General features: G+C 45.4%; 1 protein-coding gene across 1 annotated transcript in view; it reads left to right on the top strand.

The window, feature by feature from the left end:
* The window catches only part of nrxn2a (neurexin 2a), a gene marked incomplete at both ends in the record, with an annotated part of 162,800 nt that overhangs the window by 23,904 nt on the left and 119,417 nt on the right, over positions 1-19,479 (top strand). The window contains 5 exons of the mRNA XM_080549562.1: positions 2,573-2,910; positions 6,461-6,622; positions 10,442-10,883; positions 18,183-18,566; positions 19,334-19,479. The exon at positions 19,334-19,479 is cut by the window's right edge and continues 58 nt beyond it. Of these exons, the coding sequence (XP_080405688.1) occupies positions 2,573-2,910; positions 6,461-6,622; positions 10,442-10,883; positions 18,183-18,566; positions 19,334-19,479 (1,472 nt within the window). The remainder of the gene's footprint in view (positions 1-2,572; positions 2,911-6,460; positions 6,623-10,441; positions 10,884-18,182; positions 18,567-19,333) is intronic.

Below are 19,479 nucleotides of genomic sequence, written 5' to 3'. Positions count from 1 at the left end.
AGTTTGCGTTCGCCGGCTGGTTCCAGACTAGGTTCACGTTCCCGAACAGGCACAGTTCCACGGCGGTGTGAAAGCCCTATCAGAAAAACTAAGGTTATGAAGATGTTACTTAAAGACACTAGACAATGTTGAGAAGGAGCATCCCCCACCAGCAATAGAACAAGTGACTATTTCCTTCACTCTATATGCTCTCCCTCAGAGACCATGTGAGCTCTCCCTGACACCGATGTGAGAGCTGTCTCAGAGGACCCCGTCTGTCAGGCTATGCCATGCACTTTAGGGACCAGCCACATTATATCAGGCCTGAGCTCTGACTGAATACAGCACACAGACAGGGGAAAGGAGATGTCTGTTAGGCCATTATGGGCCTCGTTTGTGCTGTGATTGTTTGGGGGAGGAAACCGACTTTCTTGAACAAACTCTCTGGTGTTTAGGCTTTAAATAAAAACATCTCAGTCTCTGAGTGACTCCACTTTCCCAGGGGAAGCAGTAGAAGACCTTTAGAGAGGGTAACGGATATTCTACTAGTTATAATTGATGAGATGGGGTGCACTCGCAAATATCGGAAAAAAGGCAATGTTTTGCTGACTTTGTGTTTTGCTGATGATCTTAGAGAACCTTCCATAATATAATCTGTTTGGAATGTAGGCCCATAGCTAAGAGAGATTACATTAGTGTGGGAGTCTCTTTAAATAGTGGCTTTCTATGGTAAGCATGGTATATGATAATGTGTTTCTAAAATAAGATGTAGTAATTATACTGTATACTGTCTAACCGATTCTCCATTATCTTGCCTTCTCTCTCCTCTCACTTTTGTCTTTCTTGAGATTTGTGACGGCCTCATTACTCTGCAAAGGCAAAATGCGTTCGGCGTCTAGGCCCACGTTAATTCAACTGTATATATTTCCCTAGGAAAAATAAGCAAATATTACACTCCTGGAAAAAGAAAGTGCAGGATGAGATGTAGACAGACAGAGAGACAGACTGAGAGGATGGGAGAGAGCTGGGTGGGGTGGGGTGGGGGTGGGGGTGGGGGTGCGGGGGGGGTGAGGTGGTTGTGAGATAGAATTAGGAATTCGACAAGAAGAGGCCACCCATGCGTCTCTGGTACTGTTCCTCAGATGCTGGGGAGTGCTAATTAAATTCCTCTTGTCACAGTGGGTCACCAGTCATAGCAGGCGACAAGCGGGATGGAAGATGGAGGGAGGAGAAGGATCCTTCAGGATGTGTCAAATGAGAGGACAGAGGCGAGCCAAAGGAGACTTATTCATAAGACTATGTGGTCGCCTTACACCATGTTACGGATAGATCTGAATTAGGATTCTCATTTGCACCCCCACAGTGTCTCATATAAATGTTGACCTTGAGCCATTATTCCCTTTGGTGGCATGTGAGCTCCACCATTGTTGTTTTTTTAAGAGGAGCTCGCTACTGTAAGTCCACACTGTTTATTCTCTTCAGGCGCATGCAGAGAGAAGCTTTACTGCTCTTTCATCTGTGCCGATATGGAGGTTCTATTTACAGCGATGATGTTTTATTTATTCGCAGGGGTGTATAGGTCTGGTTGTAACGGTTGTTATGGTTTTTAAATCCGATTTTTCACGATTTAACATCAACACACATAATCAGCATTTGGAATATGTCGTGACATTTGAATCCGTAGGTACAGTATCCCGTAAAGTTTCTAATGGCAATATTACAAGTCATGTGTGTGACCAGTGAATAGTGACACATGGAATCAGTTGGGCAGCAGCAGAGACTTGAGACAATGAATGAGGAGATCTCCCCGCCGTTGCACTGTGGGGGACGTCAGGTAGTTAAAATGGAAATGGCTGCAGATTTGTCTTGTAACATCAAGAATTTAGAGACTGTGCTCTTCTAAGTCTCTAGCTTTTGCTCTAAGTAGATGCATCTAGTGAATGAATCATGCATCGGAGCTGAAGAAGAGCTCCGTGTCTCTCTGTTACCTGCAGCACGGCGAGATCTTCAAGGTCAGAACTAGTCTCTGGAAGATTGAATCCTGCACAAATCACCGAGACTCCAAATGACATTCTGAGGCTTCACTTGCCTGATGATTTCTCACAAGTTTTCAAATTAATGTCATGGTCCGATTGATAGAACCTGGGTGGAAAACCAAATGTGTGAACGTATATTACATTTTATCCGTAGTAGCCACTTAGTCTGATTTCCGCCCCAGAATGCATTTGGGCATTCTGCTATCTTCAGATTTTCTCAAAAGCAGTGTTTGGACAGGAGCCTAGGAGAGGTCTGCAGAGTGAGGTGATGACGGTGATGCCAATCTGTCATATTTATACATTACTAATAGCTTTGTCACAAATCCCTAATTTCCATGTGTTTAGGACAGGAACTGATGATGAGGTGTTAATGATTTTTATAGGCACATGACATTGTCTGATTATGATGACAATTTGATCTGTGTTTAGTTGCTCTCATGTTCCCTCATTTGAGTCTCATGTTGGATATAAAAAAACACCATTATTAACCTGTAGTTACAGTACTGACCAAATTAACAAATAAACAAACCTTGAGCACGTTGAATGGACGAGTTCAGAATATAACAGCTGCCTCTCCCACATCTCCCCCCCAGGGCAAGAGGAGTCCGTGGCCACCTACAAGGGGAACGAATATTTCAGCTATGACCTGTCTCAGACGCCCATCCAGAGCAGTCTGGACGAGATCACACTCGCCTTCCGTACCCTCCAGAGGAACGGCCTCCTGCTCCACACGGGGAGGTCGGCCGACTACGTTAACTTGTCCCTCAGGAGCGGCGCCGTGTGGCTGGTCATCAACCTGGGCTCCGGGGCCTTCGAGGCGCTGGTTGAGCCCGCCAACGGCAAATTTAACGACAACGCCTGGCACGAAGTCCGCGTGACACGCAACCTTCGCCAGGTACACACTCTTGGTCCACCAGGTTGTTCTAGGCGGTAGAAAGCACTTTCCTCTATTATTAAAGGAAGAGTTTAATTATCGTTTTTGAAGAGGCAGCATCATTATTTTGCCTCCAGTCGTCAGGAATGTTCTCCCCTCAAGGGTATCCAAGAGAGACGGGTTATAATGTCAGCTCGTGATTGAATTTGTCACTGCTTTGCTCGTTTTCTCTCTCACAGGGTTGAAAAACAAAGATTAATGGGAAACAAACAACTTACTCCGTTTACTTTATCATTACAACATCTATGTTGTATACAACACCATTCGCCAGTTTTACTCTCAATTTGTCAGTCCCAAGCCAAACTTTAGTGACTCATACCTCAAATTAAACATTCTTTAGGGAACATTTTAGTAAACTGTTCCCTAGACATACTTTTTATTCAATTCTAGGTAACCAATTATTCATTCTTTCCTTCAAGGTGATACATGTGAATGCAGTGTGATTTTCCTTGTTTACCTGTGTTGAGATTACTGCTGTTGCCAACATCACTTTGAACTTATTGAATCAGCACGACTCGACTAGAGGCTGAATAATATTTAACAATCTGGGACATGGTCAGTTATCTTCAATGAAAGCTGCAATGCATATTTATGCAAATAACATTAGATAAGGAAAACATAAAGCTTTCATACCTATTATGTTTAATTGGGAACATGATGTGATATTTCACTCACACATTAAAATATATACAATATATGACTGTTTATGTTACCTAGTTCAGCCCCTTCCCACTGGGTTTCACTTATATACAATAGAAAACCTTTTCTCACCAAAAACATACTGTGAAACTAATGGAGGCTTGTCTCTGTCAATAGCTGTTCTACTAACACTTGTCCTGCCTGCTTCCACCTACCTCTCCACTTTAAGCCTGTCTAACCTGGCCGTTTTATGTCTAACTGCTTTGCTAACTGTCTTGCGTACTAACATAAGTCTTCAAAATGTCCGTTTTGACTATTTATTTTTTTAGTGCTGGCTTTTTCCTAATCTATTTTTTTTATTTATTATATTGTGCCAAACGTGGAATATAATATTTGTTTTTGTTCAACAATTACAATCGATGCAATTGATGGTCTTACTCACTAATAGGTAGCATTTTAGTTTACAATATAAGTATGAGACTAGATTTGTATTTGTGTTATGGTGTCAATTGGAAATAATTGATTTAGTTGATATTACCTTGCTAAGCAATATGTCTTTATGACACAATATGACAACATTTTTGAATTTCCTTGGTATCTAGAGTCCTTTGTTGAGTTTACCGTTTCCTTTCTCCTCCCCTTTTCTTATGAAGCACGCTGGCATTGGACATGCTATGGTAAACATTATATGATAGTTATCATTTGAATTGTGTAGTTTTGTTTTTTGCCTGTTATTTTTCCACAGTATCTCGCTTTTTGCTTTTACTGTCTAGAATCAACAAAAGACATGACAAAATTGGCATCGATTTCAAGGGGGGGTTCAAAATGCTAAATTTTATGTCTCCATTCCACGAGTATCATTACTGTTTTTAGTTACTGATAATGATTTATTTGCCACCTGGAATTCACCTCCAGTGAATGACAATTACCTGTCCGCCCTCAGTATGAAGATATAATGAGCAATGTAAAATGAATAGAATAATTCTCAGCACATAATTAGCACATTTATTTTCATTGGTAATAAAAAAAAATCTGATGTCCTCTTTTCATTGGTAACTTTAAAGCATCGTTCCCCTCCCTCCCTCTAATCTCTGAGTTTTGCCACAGTCCCTGTACTACTGTATGGTTAGTTATATTTTTTATTTGACTCAGGTTATATTTGTTTTGTCTGTATTCACTCTGTTGCATGCCTCCACTGACATCCTCTGCACATAGCCCAAATGGGCTGAAATATACACTATTGTTGTTATTTCTCTTTTCAACTGGTTTATTTGAATGATTCATAGTGTCATGACTAATGTGCATCACATCACATCATTATTGTGCATCTGCATAACCCTACACAGGTTAATCTCCTAAACAAGCTAATCCACTACCAATGCATACTTCATTAAAACCAAAATTAAGAATGTGATAAATGTCCACAATTATGTATAATTACGTATACCTATTTGAATCCATCATTCTTTACTATTGTACTAACAACCATTTTTGTGTCTGACTCTTCGGTCCTTACTAACTGACCCCTTGACCCACTCACCCTAACCTGCAAACGACCCACATGCTCATCATGACCCTTACCCTCACCCTGCTCACAGAAGAGACAGAATCCCAACGCCTTACAACCCACACTCATGCTTTCAGCTACTGTATGTATTTGATCCCTGCATATATAGCTCTACCCCTCAGTCATAGGTTCCTGTGACCTCACCAACATGTCGATAGAGAGTTGGCGCTTCCCTTGGGAGTGCTGGTGGAAAAAGGTTTTCTTTATAATCTCTCGTGGTCGGTTTTCTAAGGCTGGATCCTCCTTCCTTTCTCTCTCTCTCTCTCTCTCTCTCTCTCTCTCTCTCTCTCTCTCTCTCTCTCTCTCTCTCTCTCGCTCTCTCTCCCTCTCTCTCTCTCTCTCTCTCTCTCTCTCTCCCCCCCTCTCCCTCTCCCTGTCTCAGGTTGAATTACTCATCCTCTTCTCTCTCTCTCTCTCTCTTTCGCTCTTTCTCCCTGTCACACACGCACACACACACACACACACACACACACGCACACACACACACGCATTCACACTGTCTCACCTATTCCCCTGTTCAACCATGCCCTCAATTTGAGCTACAGCCTTGCTATAATTCTGAACATCAACAGCAGACATAAAAATGGGTTGCCCTATTATCAGGAAAGTACACTGGGAAACAGGGAGCATCAATAAACGCTAGTCAGAACAGCGCAATGGCTCAGAGTGCAGGGGGCACTGGCCTGGCTTGTCTCCGAGGCTTAGTGGGAGGTGTGGTGTAGTACTGTATGATACTGATCGTTTCAACCCCCACGGTTGAGCCACTCTTCATCGTGATGAAATTGTCTTTAAACTATAATAATGGAATGTAATTTCAATCATGAGCTAATAGAATACAGTTTAAAATGCTATACAATGCTAGACAATCCATCCCATGAAAATGATCCACTGACCTCTTTTTTCCCATCTCTCTTTGTATTGATTTGAGATCAATTCCCGCGTCGGCCATTGAATGGGTGCGGTGTCACAACCGAAAGAAATGATCATAACTTGCTGTGCTCACACCTCAATCTTACGCATCTTTTGAGAATGTACAGTAAACGAGAGAGAGAGAGAGAGAGAGAGAGAGAGAAGCTGAGAATGGTGTTTTAACCCTTTTAGATCCGACATTTAAACTGGTTTAACCAGAATTAAATGCTACTTAGTCTCAAGCTCAATAATCACATCAGTGTATCTTTTGTGTTTTAATCAAAAACATTTTGCACACTTTGTTTCCTTTCTGTTTGTTACTCTCTCCTTCCTTCTCTCCATCCTTCTCTCCCCCCCCCCCCCCCCTTCCTCTCTCTGTGGCCGATGTCCACTCAGGTGACTATATCGGTGGATGGGATTCTGACCACGACAGGGTACACCCAGGAGGACTACACCATGCTGGGGTCTGATGACCTGTTTTACATCGGGGGGAGTCCCAACACGGCCGACCTGCCCGGATCCCCGGTCAGCAACAACTTCATGGGCTGTCTGAAAGACGTGAGTTCTCCACCCGCCGTTCATTCATAGTGGTTTTTCATCAATAATACAATAAGATGCCACCTGTATTCGAACACCAGCCTTGCTATTTTGTTTAGTTTAATTTACAGGTTCCAATCTCCAGTATTAATTACACTTCAGCTATGTCCCTTACCCCCTCCCTCCTTAGAGACTAGCCCAGCTGGGGTGACCTTCCTTTGCCCTCTCTCTCTCTCTCTCTCTCTCTCTCTCTCTCTCTCTCTCTCTCTCTCTCTCTCTCTCTCTCTCTCTCTCTCTCTCTCTACTCTCTGTCTCTCTCTCTCTCTCTCTCACTCTCTCTCTTTCTCTCTCTCTCTCTCTGTCTCTCTCTCTCTCTCTGTGTTTCTCTCTCTCTCTCTCTGTCTCTCTCTCTCTCTCACTCTCTGTCTCTCTCACTCTCTCCTTCTCTCTCTCTCTCTCTCTCTCTCTCCTTCTCTCTCTCTCTCCTTCTCTCTCTCTCTCTCCCTCTCTCTCTCTTTCTCTCTCTCTCTCTCTCACTCTCTCTCTCTCTGTCTCTCTCTCTCTCTCTCTCTCTCTGTCTCTCTCTCTCTCTCTCTCTCTCTCTCTCTCTCTCTCTCTCTCAATCACTCACTCTCATTCAATTTCTCCCTCTCACTCAGTCAGAGAATCTGTGTAATTAATACCATGCCATTGCTGGTGAAGCCCAAGCTTTACCATCCTGACAGCCAATTTAGACATTGATCTCCTCTATGGATTCCTATCTTGCACACCCCCCTCTCTGTCTCTGGCTAGTTGACCCGTCCATGTATTAATCATGTCCGCCTCTTCATTGATTGAGCCATACCTTGCAGTGGCTTTGTTTCTCAATGCTTCCTACAGTGTTCCCAATAACTATCTTCTGATTGAGACCCCAGATTCCAGAATACTGCGTAATGTAGCCTGATTGATGTTGGGGGACTATGTCAGTGCTGGGGTGGGTCTTTGGGGGCTACTGAGTGATAACATCTCTATGGCCATACCCGATGGGCATTTTATATTGTGTCAGAGTTGTGCAGCAGCCAAAAACGAACCAAACTGATGTTGTACAATGGTCGTGAGAGTATTGTTTTTGAATGATTTGTAACTGTTCAAATGCAAACACTGCAGCTCTGTAGCTTTTGCAATGTTGGAGTGAACATTGTTGGTTAGTCACATTTTAACAGTTAAACTGTTAAAATAACACTTTAAATGACACTTTAAATGAATGTGCAATAACACTATGTGCAATATGACAATCCTAGTCGTCTATCTGTACAGTATAGTATAGTGGATAGTGTACATAGCCTTTATTTATGTAAACCAGCTCCTTTCCCTTCTTGTTTTTTTAGTTGTTTTTTTTTCTTTCCTAGCACCAGGGGAGCCACCCCTCCCAAATTTCGTTGTTTGGTACCTGTACTATAGCAATGACAATAAAGACCATTCATTCATTCATTCATTCATTCATTTGACGTGGTCACACACGTGATGGTTATTTTTTCGACATTGACTTAAGGTTGTCATTTCATGCTTATCTAAAGTTGCTGCATGACTGCACATGGGTTGAAAATGAACGTTTCTTTAATGTCTTCAGTTGACGGTCAGCATCAGACCATCTTACAGTTGAAATAGTTAAATAGTTTTTAAAAGGTTGTCAATGTTAACGCGTTAACGCTTGCGATTAATCTGGAAACCTTAACACGTTCACGTTCGTTTTAACGCAAATGAATCATATTACCAAGTTTTACTGACATGCGTGGCATCGATCCCGCTAAACAAGCACTGTACCATTTGAGCTAATTCCCCTTCCTTACTCTCACAAAGCTAAAGTGATCTCAACAATGTTATACTTTAACCTGTGTCCTTCTTAGTTTATGTAGGAGCTGAAGTATAAAAGTATACTGTATTCTGTTATGGCAATTCGAGAATGAAAATAACGGTGATCGGTTTGAAAGTCTGAAAGCAAGACATTTGTCAGACTCGATTCCTTGGAGATGACTCTGTAATTCTCCACTTGCTGAAGTACTGAAAGTCGAACAGCACCACAAAACCAACCAAGGTCGAAGATATAATACATTATAGTACGAAGTCTACCATGAAAACGAATGAGGAAAAAAGGGAGTTTCAGAGTAACTTTTCACGACTCCGGAGGTCCCCAGGTTCAAGACCAGGCAGTCAAGAGGACAGCCATGTCATCTCGAAATGTCAACTAACTAGTCCGCCTGAGCAACTGGTTAAAAGAAAAGTACACTTCATGAACTGGTTGACTGAAGTCATGTCACACAAGTTCACACTGTTTCAAGTCATCTTATTCAACTGAGAGTGTGAAAAGGGACTTCACTTTGTCTCTTCAGAGACACTATGGCATTCGGTTTCTTAAAAAGGTCTACTCACTGCATTCATTTGGGTGAGATGTTACTTTGCAAAGAATTTACAATGCAAGCTGTTTACATTCACTTTTTAGCAGACGTTACTTTTGTAACTGTTCTTTATGTGGTTGTCTGCTAATTAAGTCTGCAACTCATTATGGACTGTGGGCAAAGCCAAGCACTCCCTGAGACTGTTTTACTCTGCAAATTAAAGAGATTCTAATCTTATTCAGAAATCATTAAAACTAAACTGAGATGTTATAATAAAGTTAGAAAATTAAGATTCCTCTGGAATCGCAGCGCAGGTCCTAAAAAATAAACGTGTTTATTTAATCGTAGTGCATAGAGAAAGAAGCTTATGTTAAGTAAAGCATTCAAGTTCTAATAATGTCTTTTTTAAATGTATTTTTTACTTTAACTTTAGTTGGGAATCAATGGGAAACCTTGTTACAATGTTGGTTAAAAAATTCCTTTACAATCCACAACCAACCTTGTTGTGTGATGATGAACCACAACCATCAAATGCTGATTTTCTGAAAAGCTGTATTTTCAACCCACGATAAATGTTGTAACAACGTTGGATGATGACTATCAGATGACAACCATAAACCATGTCACATAATTGTGATTATGGTGTTACCACATTCTACTACTTTGCAAAGTTTGGTTTTAACGTTGTCCCACACCGTCTCTCTATGGTTGACGCAAGACAGTGACTCAACGTCCTTTTATATGTTTCTGCAATGTTTGAATGTTTGAATGTAGACATTGCTGCACCATACAATTTTCTGTCATGACCAATATACAACAATACATCCCAATTTTTTTTAATATGATGTAGTTTTTTTCTAAAATGCCCATGGAGTATTTGATGGAAGGAAATACAAAGAGAAGGAAATACAAAGAGATACATGGATGGAGATTGGAATATTGAAATATATCCATCTGAAATTTAAATGAGTTTGGTCTTAACACCTGCAGTATGCTGAAGAAAAACACATTTGCATTTTTCATAAGACTGGTTCATTTTTCATACTGTCTTTTCGGATCTTCTCGTGGGATTTTTGTGGCAATTACTGTCGGTAGTGCAGTGTGAAATCAAGCCGCCTTAGTGTATTTTCAGAAAGAGAGACAGTAAAGTTCACACTCTAGAGCATGGCGACAGTCAGCCCTTTGACGGCAAGTGCCTGCTGGTGTGAAAATGAAAAACATGTTCGGCTTCACTTGCCTGCTCCCCCCATCTGTACATGGAAATACCGCTATTGTGACTGGGAAATCACTTTGTCATATGATACTGTGGGTTCGATATTCTACAAATGCCGTTAGATTACAATCCGTTGCTGCAGCTATGATGTTTTGAAATGAATGCAATCATAAGGGTTCACGGTTGAGGTCAATAACAGGATGATAAGTTGTCATCCCCCCAGTAATCCGGTATCACCCCCCCTGTCCCTAGGTGGTCTACAAGAACAATGAGTTCAGGCTGGAGCTGTCCCGTCTGGCCGCCGAACGGGACCCTAAGGTCGTCGTCCACGGCGACCTGACCTTCCGCTGCGAGGACGTGGCGGCCCTGGAACCCGTCACCTTCGACACGCCCGCCGCCTTCCTGGCTCTGCCCAAGTGGAGCACCAAGAAGACGGGCTCCATCTCCTTCGACTTCCGCACCACGGAGGCCAGCGGCCTGCTGCTGTTCAGCCACGGCCGTCTGCAGGGACCCAGGACCACCCAGGGGCCGGACCGCCAGACCAGGGCGGACTACTTCGCCATGGAGCTCCTGGACGGCTTCCTGTTCCTGCTCATGGACATGGGCTCCGGCAGCATCAAGATGAAAGCCAGCAACAAGAGGCTGAACGACGGGGAGTGGTGTCACGTGGATTTCCAGAGGGAGGGGCGCAAGGGTGAGAGAAAGAAGTCGTATGGGTGTGGTAGAGGATGTAAAGGCCGGGATGCCTGCTTGTACTGTACCTCTCTCTGTTCCTACTCTGTCTCTCTGTTCCTACTTAGTCAACACGGATAGATGGAGTTAAATTATTTCTTAATTTTTTTTAAAATCACATTTACTGCATCCGTACAAAACCTCTCACATAGGTTCATTCTTGGTGTTTCTTCAACTGCAGTCAAGGATGCACACTCATCCAGTTTTAATTACAGTCTTTTTTTTTGGGCTGCTATAATCTATGTATGACATTTAGAAAATTGCCTTAACCTATTTCACAAGTGGCCAATTATACTCTCACCCACCCCATGTGGGGAAAATGCCTGCTCTCATTAGGAAAGTCCAGTGATTGGAGACCATATTGCTCTGCCTGTTTAGAGGGAAATATGACAAAGATCTAACACTATCATCTTCATTTGTCTAATCAGTCAAGATCTAGGATACGCAATGATTTGCGACGCAAATTTAGAATGTCGCGGAGAAAAACCCGGCAACCGCTTGAAACCGATGTTCTAAAACTCGCTAGCTCTACCAAAGAGCCGCAACGAGACGCGCACATACACAGACGACTGTTTCCATAACAACAACGCAAGTTGGGTTTACCCTGCAAATGTCTGACAGCAACATGATGGCAGTGTTGGTTTTGCTCGCCTGTTTCCCAAGCAATTTCATCATCTGGAGGAGTTGGTGAGGCCGTTAATTCAATGACATAACACCAACTTCAGGGTCTGCATTTCTGCTGGAGAAAGACTGATCTTAACGCTGCGCTTCTTGGCAACAGGTGAGAAACATTCAGTTATAGGCCTGTCGAAAGTCTGAATATGAGTGAATATGTAGGCTATCTAGCTAGCTAACTTGTCTCCCATTTACAATGCAAATGCTTTAGCTGTCAGGGCTAACGCGCACACACACACTAGACGAAAGCCTAAAAACACACCGCTGCACTCGTATTCAGACTCCATTGTCCTGACAGACCTAAAAGTTGAATAAGGCCAGCTCCCTATATAACAACAACAACAACAAGGAATTATGTATTGGCTACGGAGTGGTGAGTTTCATGTCACTCACAAGGATGTACCCTTTTCTAGTCTAGGATGTACCCTTTAAGAGTCTTGCCTACCTGTTCCGCATCGGGCACTCCACTGTTGGTAAAATCATCCCCGAGACCTGCAGCTCAATCTACAGTGTCCTGAAGGATCACTACTTCAAGGTAAGTCCTATCCATTTTTTATCACAGTATATACAGTGAAGTCTGTTACGTTGGTGGTAGTAAGCACACAACACACCATAGCATAGCTTCACCATGTCTTTACGGAGTATCATTAATCAGACACAAGCAATACATCACAGATAAATAGGGCTCATCACTTAGGCGTCACATCACTATCACCGAGCAATCGGTCATATATGCATCACCATAGTAACGAAGCAATCAAACCCTGAGCATCACAATTACCCCTATGTGCAGACATAACCCCCCCCCCGGCAAAACTTCAGACATGGAACGAACAAAATCCTCTAAGTGGCCAGGGCGTGAACGTATACGGACAGGTCGTGATGGGGGCAAGGAAGGCTGAGGCAACGGCATATCTAAGACCTGTGTAGGGGCTCCCTGAGGTATCGGGGCATCCGAACCCACTGAGGGTATAGCACAGGGAGTGTCGTTGTCCATGTCCGGCGGGGCTGGTACCTTCCGGAGCTCCCGGCCCAGCACGAGGGAAGCCGGTGAGACACCCGCCGTCGAGTGTTGCATGGCTCTATAATGCAGCAGTGTGTGGTGAATGGCCTGTTTGAATGAGCACCCTTGGGCAAGATGTGCTCTCAGTCAATTTTCCAATAACCGGTTAAAGTGTTCCACTCCCCCGTTGGCCTGGGGGTGGTAGTAGGCTGTACGGACGTGGCGGATGCCATCTCCGGGTGGGAGGTGAACTCTGCAGAGACCGGTTCAGTCGGGGGCCGTCGTCAGTGGTGACGGTTCTTTGGCAGACCCCAGCGGGAAAAAGAGAGAGTCCAGGAAGTCAATAATGGACCTGAGAGGTCACAGAGCCGGTAGTGCTGAGCTCTGGGCCACTTGGAAATGCAGGTCCTAAACAACCACCAAGAAGCGTTGGTGGTGAGGAACTCCATGGATCTCCCCACAGATGTCGAGATGCAGCTGCTCCCAGGGCTGAGAGGGCCAGGCCAGAGGTGGGGGAGTCTGGTGTCTGGTCTTTCCACTCACAAGGCAGGCAGAACAGTCCCTAACCAGAGCCTCAATGTCTCTGTCTATCCCTGGCCACCACACCAGGTCCCGACCGCTGTTTGAGCTTCCACTATGCCGAGATGACCCTTGTGCGCCATAGTCAAAACACGCGCACGAAGGGCACCCGGGACCACAGTGCAAAAGCCCACGTGTGACGCAGGTGTCATTCCAACAGGGCAGCTCCTGTTTAACTCTGGGAAAATGCCACCAAGTTCCTCTGGCACCTTATGAGGCCACCCGGTCCGGATGTAGGTGCAGAGTTGGCGGAGAATAGGGTCCTGCTCGGAGGCGTCCTCTAGCTCCTGCAGAGACACCGTGGCTTGGAGGGGGTCGTGTTGGATAATGTCCTGTTCTACCCAGTCTGAGCCCTCGTGTGGGGCTGGGGCAGAGATGGAGCGAGAACCGGTGTCGCCTCAGTGGTCTATGGTCTGTTCCTGATGTGGACAGCAGGGTTGCCAGTGTCTGATGGTCTGTTCTCAGGGTGAAGGGGCGGCCCTACAAGTACAAGTGCCACCTTTCACAGGCCCAAATACATGCTAGTGCCTCACGCCCACCCACCGAGTAGCGCTGCTCGGTCGGGTTGAGGGCGCAGGGAGGCGAAGGCGATGGGTTTCTCAATGCCGTTCTGGGTCTGTGATAACACAGCCCTTACTGCTATGGCGGACACGTCACAGGTGACCAGGGTGGGGCTAGAGATGTTGAAGTGAGCCAGCACTGTAGGTGATGTAAGCTGGGCTTTGAGGGCACGCACAGCCTCAGTGCATGCCTGCGACCACACCCATGGCTCGTCCCTACGTAACAGCTGACGCTGTGGGGCTGTGCTGGGCTCAGGGATGGCCTTGATGACGTCCACGTTGGATTGCAGTGGGGACATGCCCTCTGCTGACAGCCTGAACCCCACATATTCAACGGTTGGCACAGCAAAGACGCACTTGTCACCATTGAAAGTGAGTTTGTGCTTGGCCAGGGCTGCCAAAACCCTGTTGAGTCTTTCATTGTGGATGTCGGTGGTGGACCCATGCACAACCACATCGTCGAGGCAAATGGCCACGCCTGGTATGCCAGCCAGCACAGAGACCACCATCACTTTCTGGAAGCAGCTGGGGGCGGAGCTGAGGCCGAAGGGCATCCGGGTGTAGCCAAACACTCCTGCATGTGTCAGGAAGGCTGTGAGGTTTCTGCTACTGGGGTGGAGAGGCACCTGCAGATATCCTTGTCTGAGATCCAGCCTGGAGAACACGGTGGAGCCGTAGAACTGAGCTGTAAGCCCTACTGGCGTGGGAAGTGGGTATTTGTGCAGGGATTACAGCCTTATTCACTGCGCGCAGATCCACACAAATGCGCAGAGAGCCAGACTTCTTCTTGGCCACCACCAAGTTCTACACCCATGGTGAAGCATCCACTGGCTCCATGATGCCAGCTTCCAGTAGTTGCTGTAGCTCGGCTGAGACCCCATCACGGAGGGCCAGCGGGGGCGCTGAAAGCATCGCCTAAACAGGACTCGCCGTAGAAGGGCACTCTGTGGGGCCGGAAAGTGGTTTTGCAGCAGGCCCACGGCTATGCCGAAGGTAGTGTCGTTGGTGTCGGCTAATGTCCCAAGCACCCGTTGTCCTTCAGCTCCCAGACAGTGTTCCAACAACGCCTTCTTACGAGGAGCAGCCACATTGCTTAATCCCACAGCCACAGGATATATTTCGATGGACCGAAACCAACGATTCCAGGGTATCGGCGGCTCGCCTGGCAATGCGAGGAACGAGGGAGGTGGTGGGAGTGATATCCCATCCATAGTCGCCAAATGTTACGTTTGTGGTAGTAAGCACACAACACACCATAGCATAGCTTCACCGTGTTCTTTACTGAGTATCATCAATTAGACAGAAGCAATACATCACAGATAAATAGGGCTCATCGCTTAGGCGTCACATCACAATCACAGAGCAATCGCTCATATATGCATCACCATAGTAACAAAGCAATCAAACCCTGAGCATCACAATTACCCCTATGTGCAGACATAACACAGTCTATCAATTATCAACCCCCAAGTCTTCTTGTATTGACCTGTCACCACCTTGTACTCACGTGCGAGAGTTTTGCTGTTTTAAAAGTACAATATATGCATTCCACTAGCAGATATGATGGTGAAAGAAAAATAGGTAAAGCAAATGTAACAAGCATATTCATATTTTATTCATCCAATGTACAAATTATTAGTAAAAGTCTAAATAACAAATCAAGAAATATAAACACAAACACATTATGTCAAGTCAGATTATTGTTAATACTCTGGTGAAGATCGATAGGGAAATGGCTGGTAAGTAGGTGGGTAGTGTGGGGGATAGGTGTGAGAGGGATGGCCTTAGTTGTAAATGTATTTTATTAGGATAAAACCCCTTAAGATGAGCCATCTCGTTTTCGAGGGGGTCCTAAGTTACAACACATAAAGCATAATACATCATAATACAATAATGATGTATAATACAATACAATAATACAATACAATACAGATATAATAATACATATTGCATAATACATAATCATTATTATTACATAAGAACAGGATAAACAATAAAAGACTCTCGCTGTAGCCTGGTAGCATGCTTCCTCTAGCTCATGCTCTAACTCAAACAGAATGTTTTCATCCTAAGATTCGCCTCATCTTCTGCTCATTAATCAATTTCGATTCAACTTCACTTCTCTTTTTTTTTTCTTCCTTCACTCGGAATCACATTAGGCTGTGTGCTGCTTCTCGCTTCTTCCGGTTCACTTCTCTCCTCCACTTCTTGCTCCTCAACTTCTTCTCCTTCTTCCAGACCCTCCTCTGGCTCCTCATTATCCTTCTCTGCTTCATTCATCTGCCTCATCATCCTGTAAAAGACAAACATAGCCTAATTAATGCATCTTCCATACCATTTAATTCTGTCTCTTTATTTTTTTAGTGCCCCAACACCACAGATGAACCCCAACACCACAGATGAGCCCCAACACCACAGATGAGTGGGGGGAAAGTGGCGAAGGGTTTCAAGGAGCAGTGGTGTTTCCCAAATGGCCTTAGAGCTTTGGAAGGGAAACCCATCACCATCGTATCTCCACCATCCTCTGTCCCCTGCAATCTGGAAGGCCAGGACAACACCGGCCCTACCCTTCCCCAAGCTGTACTGCCACGCTACACCACTGCAACCCAGCCCCGCGAAACAAAGACATCCTCTGCCAGTGTGTCAATTCTGAGGCTGGTGCTGTTTCCATGCCAGTGGGACAAGATTTAATCTTGTATTGTGAAATAAATTCATACCATGTCATCAATATTTGACAGTGAGGCTCTTTTTTTTGATGTGAGGCGCTAGGAAACACAGTCTCCCCAGGATGCAGTTCTGCCTGGCAGGTTTTTTCCTCCAGCGTTTCGATTGCACTGGGTCTTGTTCACGGCGTTGTCTGCAATAATTCCAAGTTAAAGTCAGATGGATTTGTCACATAGTAAATCAGACAAGTACAACGAGCAGTGTAATGTGTTTATGTTCCCAATAAAACATTAATGTCACCAGTCTTCAAAAACTAAAGCATATTCAGAAACAAAAACTAGACGAATACACGATAGTTTAATGTAACGTTCAATATTTTTTCTCACACTAGAAGTTAGCTCAAATGTTTTTGAGTGACTATTCTGATTAAAGGTTAACGTGGTTAATGTGATCACTCTATAACCTTTGCACTACTGTTTTACAATACTACCTTAGTTTGCACATACTGTATATTGCACATGTCTTGATATAGCTTCTTTTATATAGCTTCGTTGTATAGTACTTGTGGTGTGCGATGTATCTAATCTAGTCTAAAGGTTTCATTGCTAATGTTAGCTACAATGTAGACCAAGATTGCCTGCAAACTACCCGAGGTTGCTTTGGTTGCTACCGTTAGCTACCATGCTATCTTTTTTTTTTTTTTTTGATTTTAGATTTTATCCCCTTTTTCACCCAATTTGGTAGCCAATTGAACCCAACCTAGCATCCAATTATCCCCTGCCTATTGCATAGGATCCGCCGCACGACCCCGTGGCCGGCAGCCCCAGAGGAGATCGCCAGGCAGACTAGCTGACTGGCTCCTCGAGCCCGACACCGTTATTCCGGCACCCCGGGGGCGGTGTTGCGCGACGGATCCTTGTCCGGAAATAGTCCTATACCTCCCTTTGGGAGCGGCCGCTCAATATGCCGCTCCCTGTGTGTGCCCCGGCCATATCCGGATCTGGCGAGCTGGGATTCGATCCCAGTCCCCGGTGGGCAGCTTGCACTAGTGGCTAGTGCTTAGACCGCTACACCACCGCGGGGCACAGCTACCATGCTATCTTAATGTAAACGAAAAATAACAAAATGTAACTTACCGGACACACCCAGGACGCTCCCAATCGAACAAAGGCGGTTGTTTTTATTTATTTTATTTTAGCATGATTTTGAGCTTATATGATACAGAGAAGGGTGACGTTTTTTTCCGTACTGGTCTGTGCTATTTCCTGATTGGCTGAAGAGAAATAGCAGACGTTCTAGAGAATCTGGACATTCTGAAACTGCCCTCTGCGACTTGACAGGTCTCCGACACCGCCTTGCAACGACCATCGCTTCGCCGTTGTAGGGTAATTCAGACCGCTGCAACTAGAAACTGGACCGTCTCATTGCGTTGCGAATCCTAGATCTGGACTAGATCCACCCCCCACACACACACACAAACACACATTTCTTTTATTTTGTGCAGAACTAGTTCCATCCCGACTATATTCAGTCAAGTGAAATGAAGCAACGGGGAGCAAAATTACAAATCCAATATACACTCACTCTCACCCCTCTCCCTCCCACTCCTCCACCACCCTCTTGTTCCTACTCACACAGTTCACATCTTCTCAAACACACACACACACACACTGTTTTACAATACTACCTTTTGCACATACTGTATATTGCACAGACTATAGACGGACACAGACTACCGTATCTTCCTACCAGTGGACTCACTCTCCATCTCTCCCCCCAGGCTTCATTTCCGTCAACAGCCGCAGCAGCCCCTTCTCCGCTAACGAAGGCAGCGAGATCCTGGACCTGGACGGGGACATGTACCTGGGGGGTCTCCCCGACGAACGCGAGGGCCTCGTCCTGCCCCCGGAGGTCTGGACGGCCCCCCTCAACCTGGGCTACGTGGGCTGCGTGCGGGACCTCTTCATCGACGGGCGGAGCCGCGACCTGCGGAGACTGGCGGAGGTCCAGAGCGCCGCCGGGGTCAGCAGCTTTTGCACCAAGGAGACCCACATCAGATGCGGCAGAGACACGTGCGGCAACGGCGGGCACTGCCGCGAGGGCTGGAACCGTCACGTCTGCGACTGCACCGGCACCGGTTATCTGGGCCCCAGCTGTGAGAGCGGTGAGAGGGGGGGACAAACGGACTAGGGGGGACGGGGGGGACGGGGGGGGGGACACGGAACACTGCTCTGGTAGAAACGATACCGCCGGGGGTTTTCAAAAGATTTTTTTAAATGAATGAAACTTATTTTTTTGATGTGAGTCATTCAAGGGGTAAATTGCCACTCTATTTGTGTGATTAACTAGTGAATTGCGACAGTGTGCAGAAATAATCGGTGAATTGCCACCGGAGTCCATCAGTGATTCGCCGGTAAATGTCGCGGCTGCTTCATCAGTCTGAATCACTCAACGTCGAACCACACACACACACATCATTTTCACCCCATTGTGTGGCTTATATTGGCTGATAACATTAAGGGAGGTAGAAAACGGAATCAACGTTGTATTTTGAGTGATGAATACAATTCCATGAGAGAATCATGATGATTACAGTTCATCACAGAACAGGGTTCTCTTATTAGAGGCTTTTCCTGCCATCTAGTGTGGCTGCAGAAAACTGCAATCTCTGGGGGAAACCCTGTACACTCTAGCACAATATACAGGCGCTGCTGTCAGATATTGTTGGACAAAGAGCCTCTGAGTAAAATCAAATAAAAGGTGAGTGGATATAAAAAAATCCTCTCACCTTGACAATATTGAATTCGGACACATATACTAGCGGAGTTTTGCAGCAGGGTTACCTTCCATGTGAACACATTGTGTTTGTTCAACGCTGCCTCCCACCCCCCTCCCCCCCCCCCTCCTCCTCCCTGTCCTTGGTGCCTTCAGAGGCCACTGTCCTGAGCTACGACGGCAGCATGTACCTGAAGGTGACGTTGCCGGGGATCCTGCACACCGAGGCCGAGGACGTGGCGCTGCGCTTCATGTCCCAGAGGGCCTTTGGGCTGCTGGTGGCCACCACCTCCCAGGAATCG

Source organism: Nansenia antarctica, assembly GCF_963989245.1.
Source record: "Nansenia antarctica genome assembly, chromosome: 20".
NCBI classification, from domain to species: domain Eukaryota; kingdom Metazoa; phylum Chordata; class Actinopteri; order Argentiniformes; family Microstomatidae; genus Nansenia; species Nansenia antarctica.
Note: the sequence above shows the minus strand (reverse complement) of the source record. Positions and strands in the feature narration are given on the sequence as shown.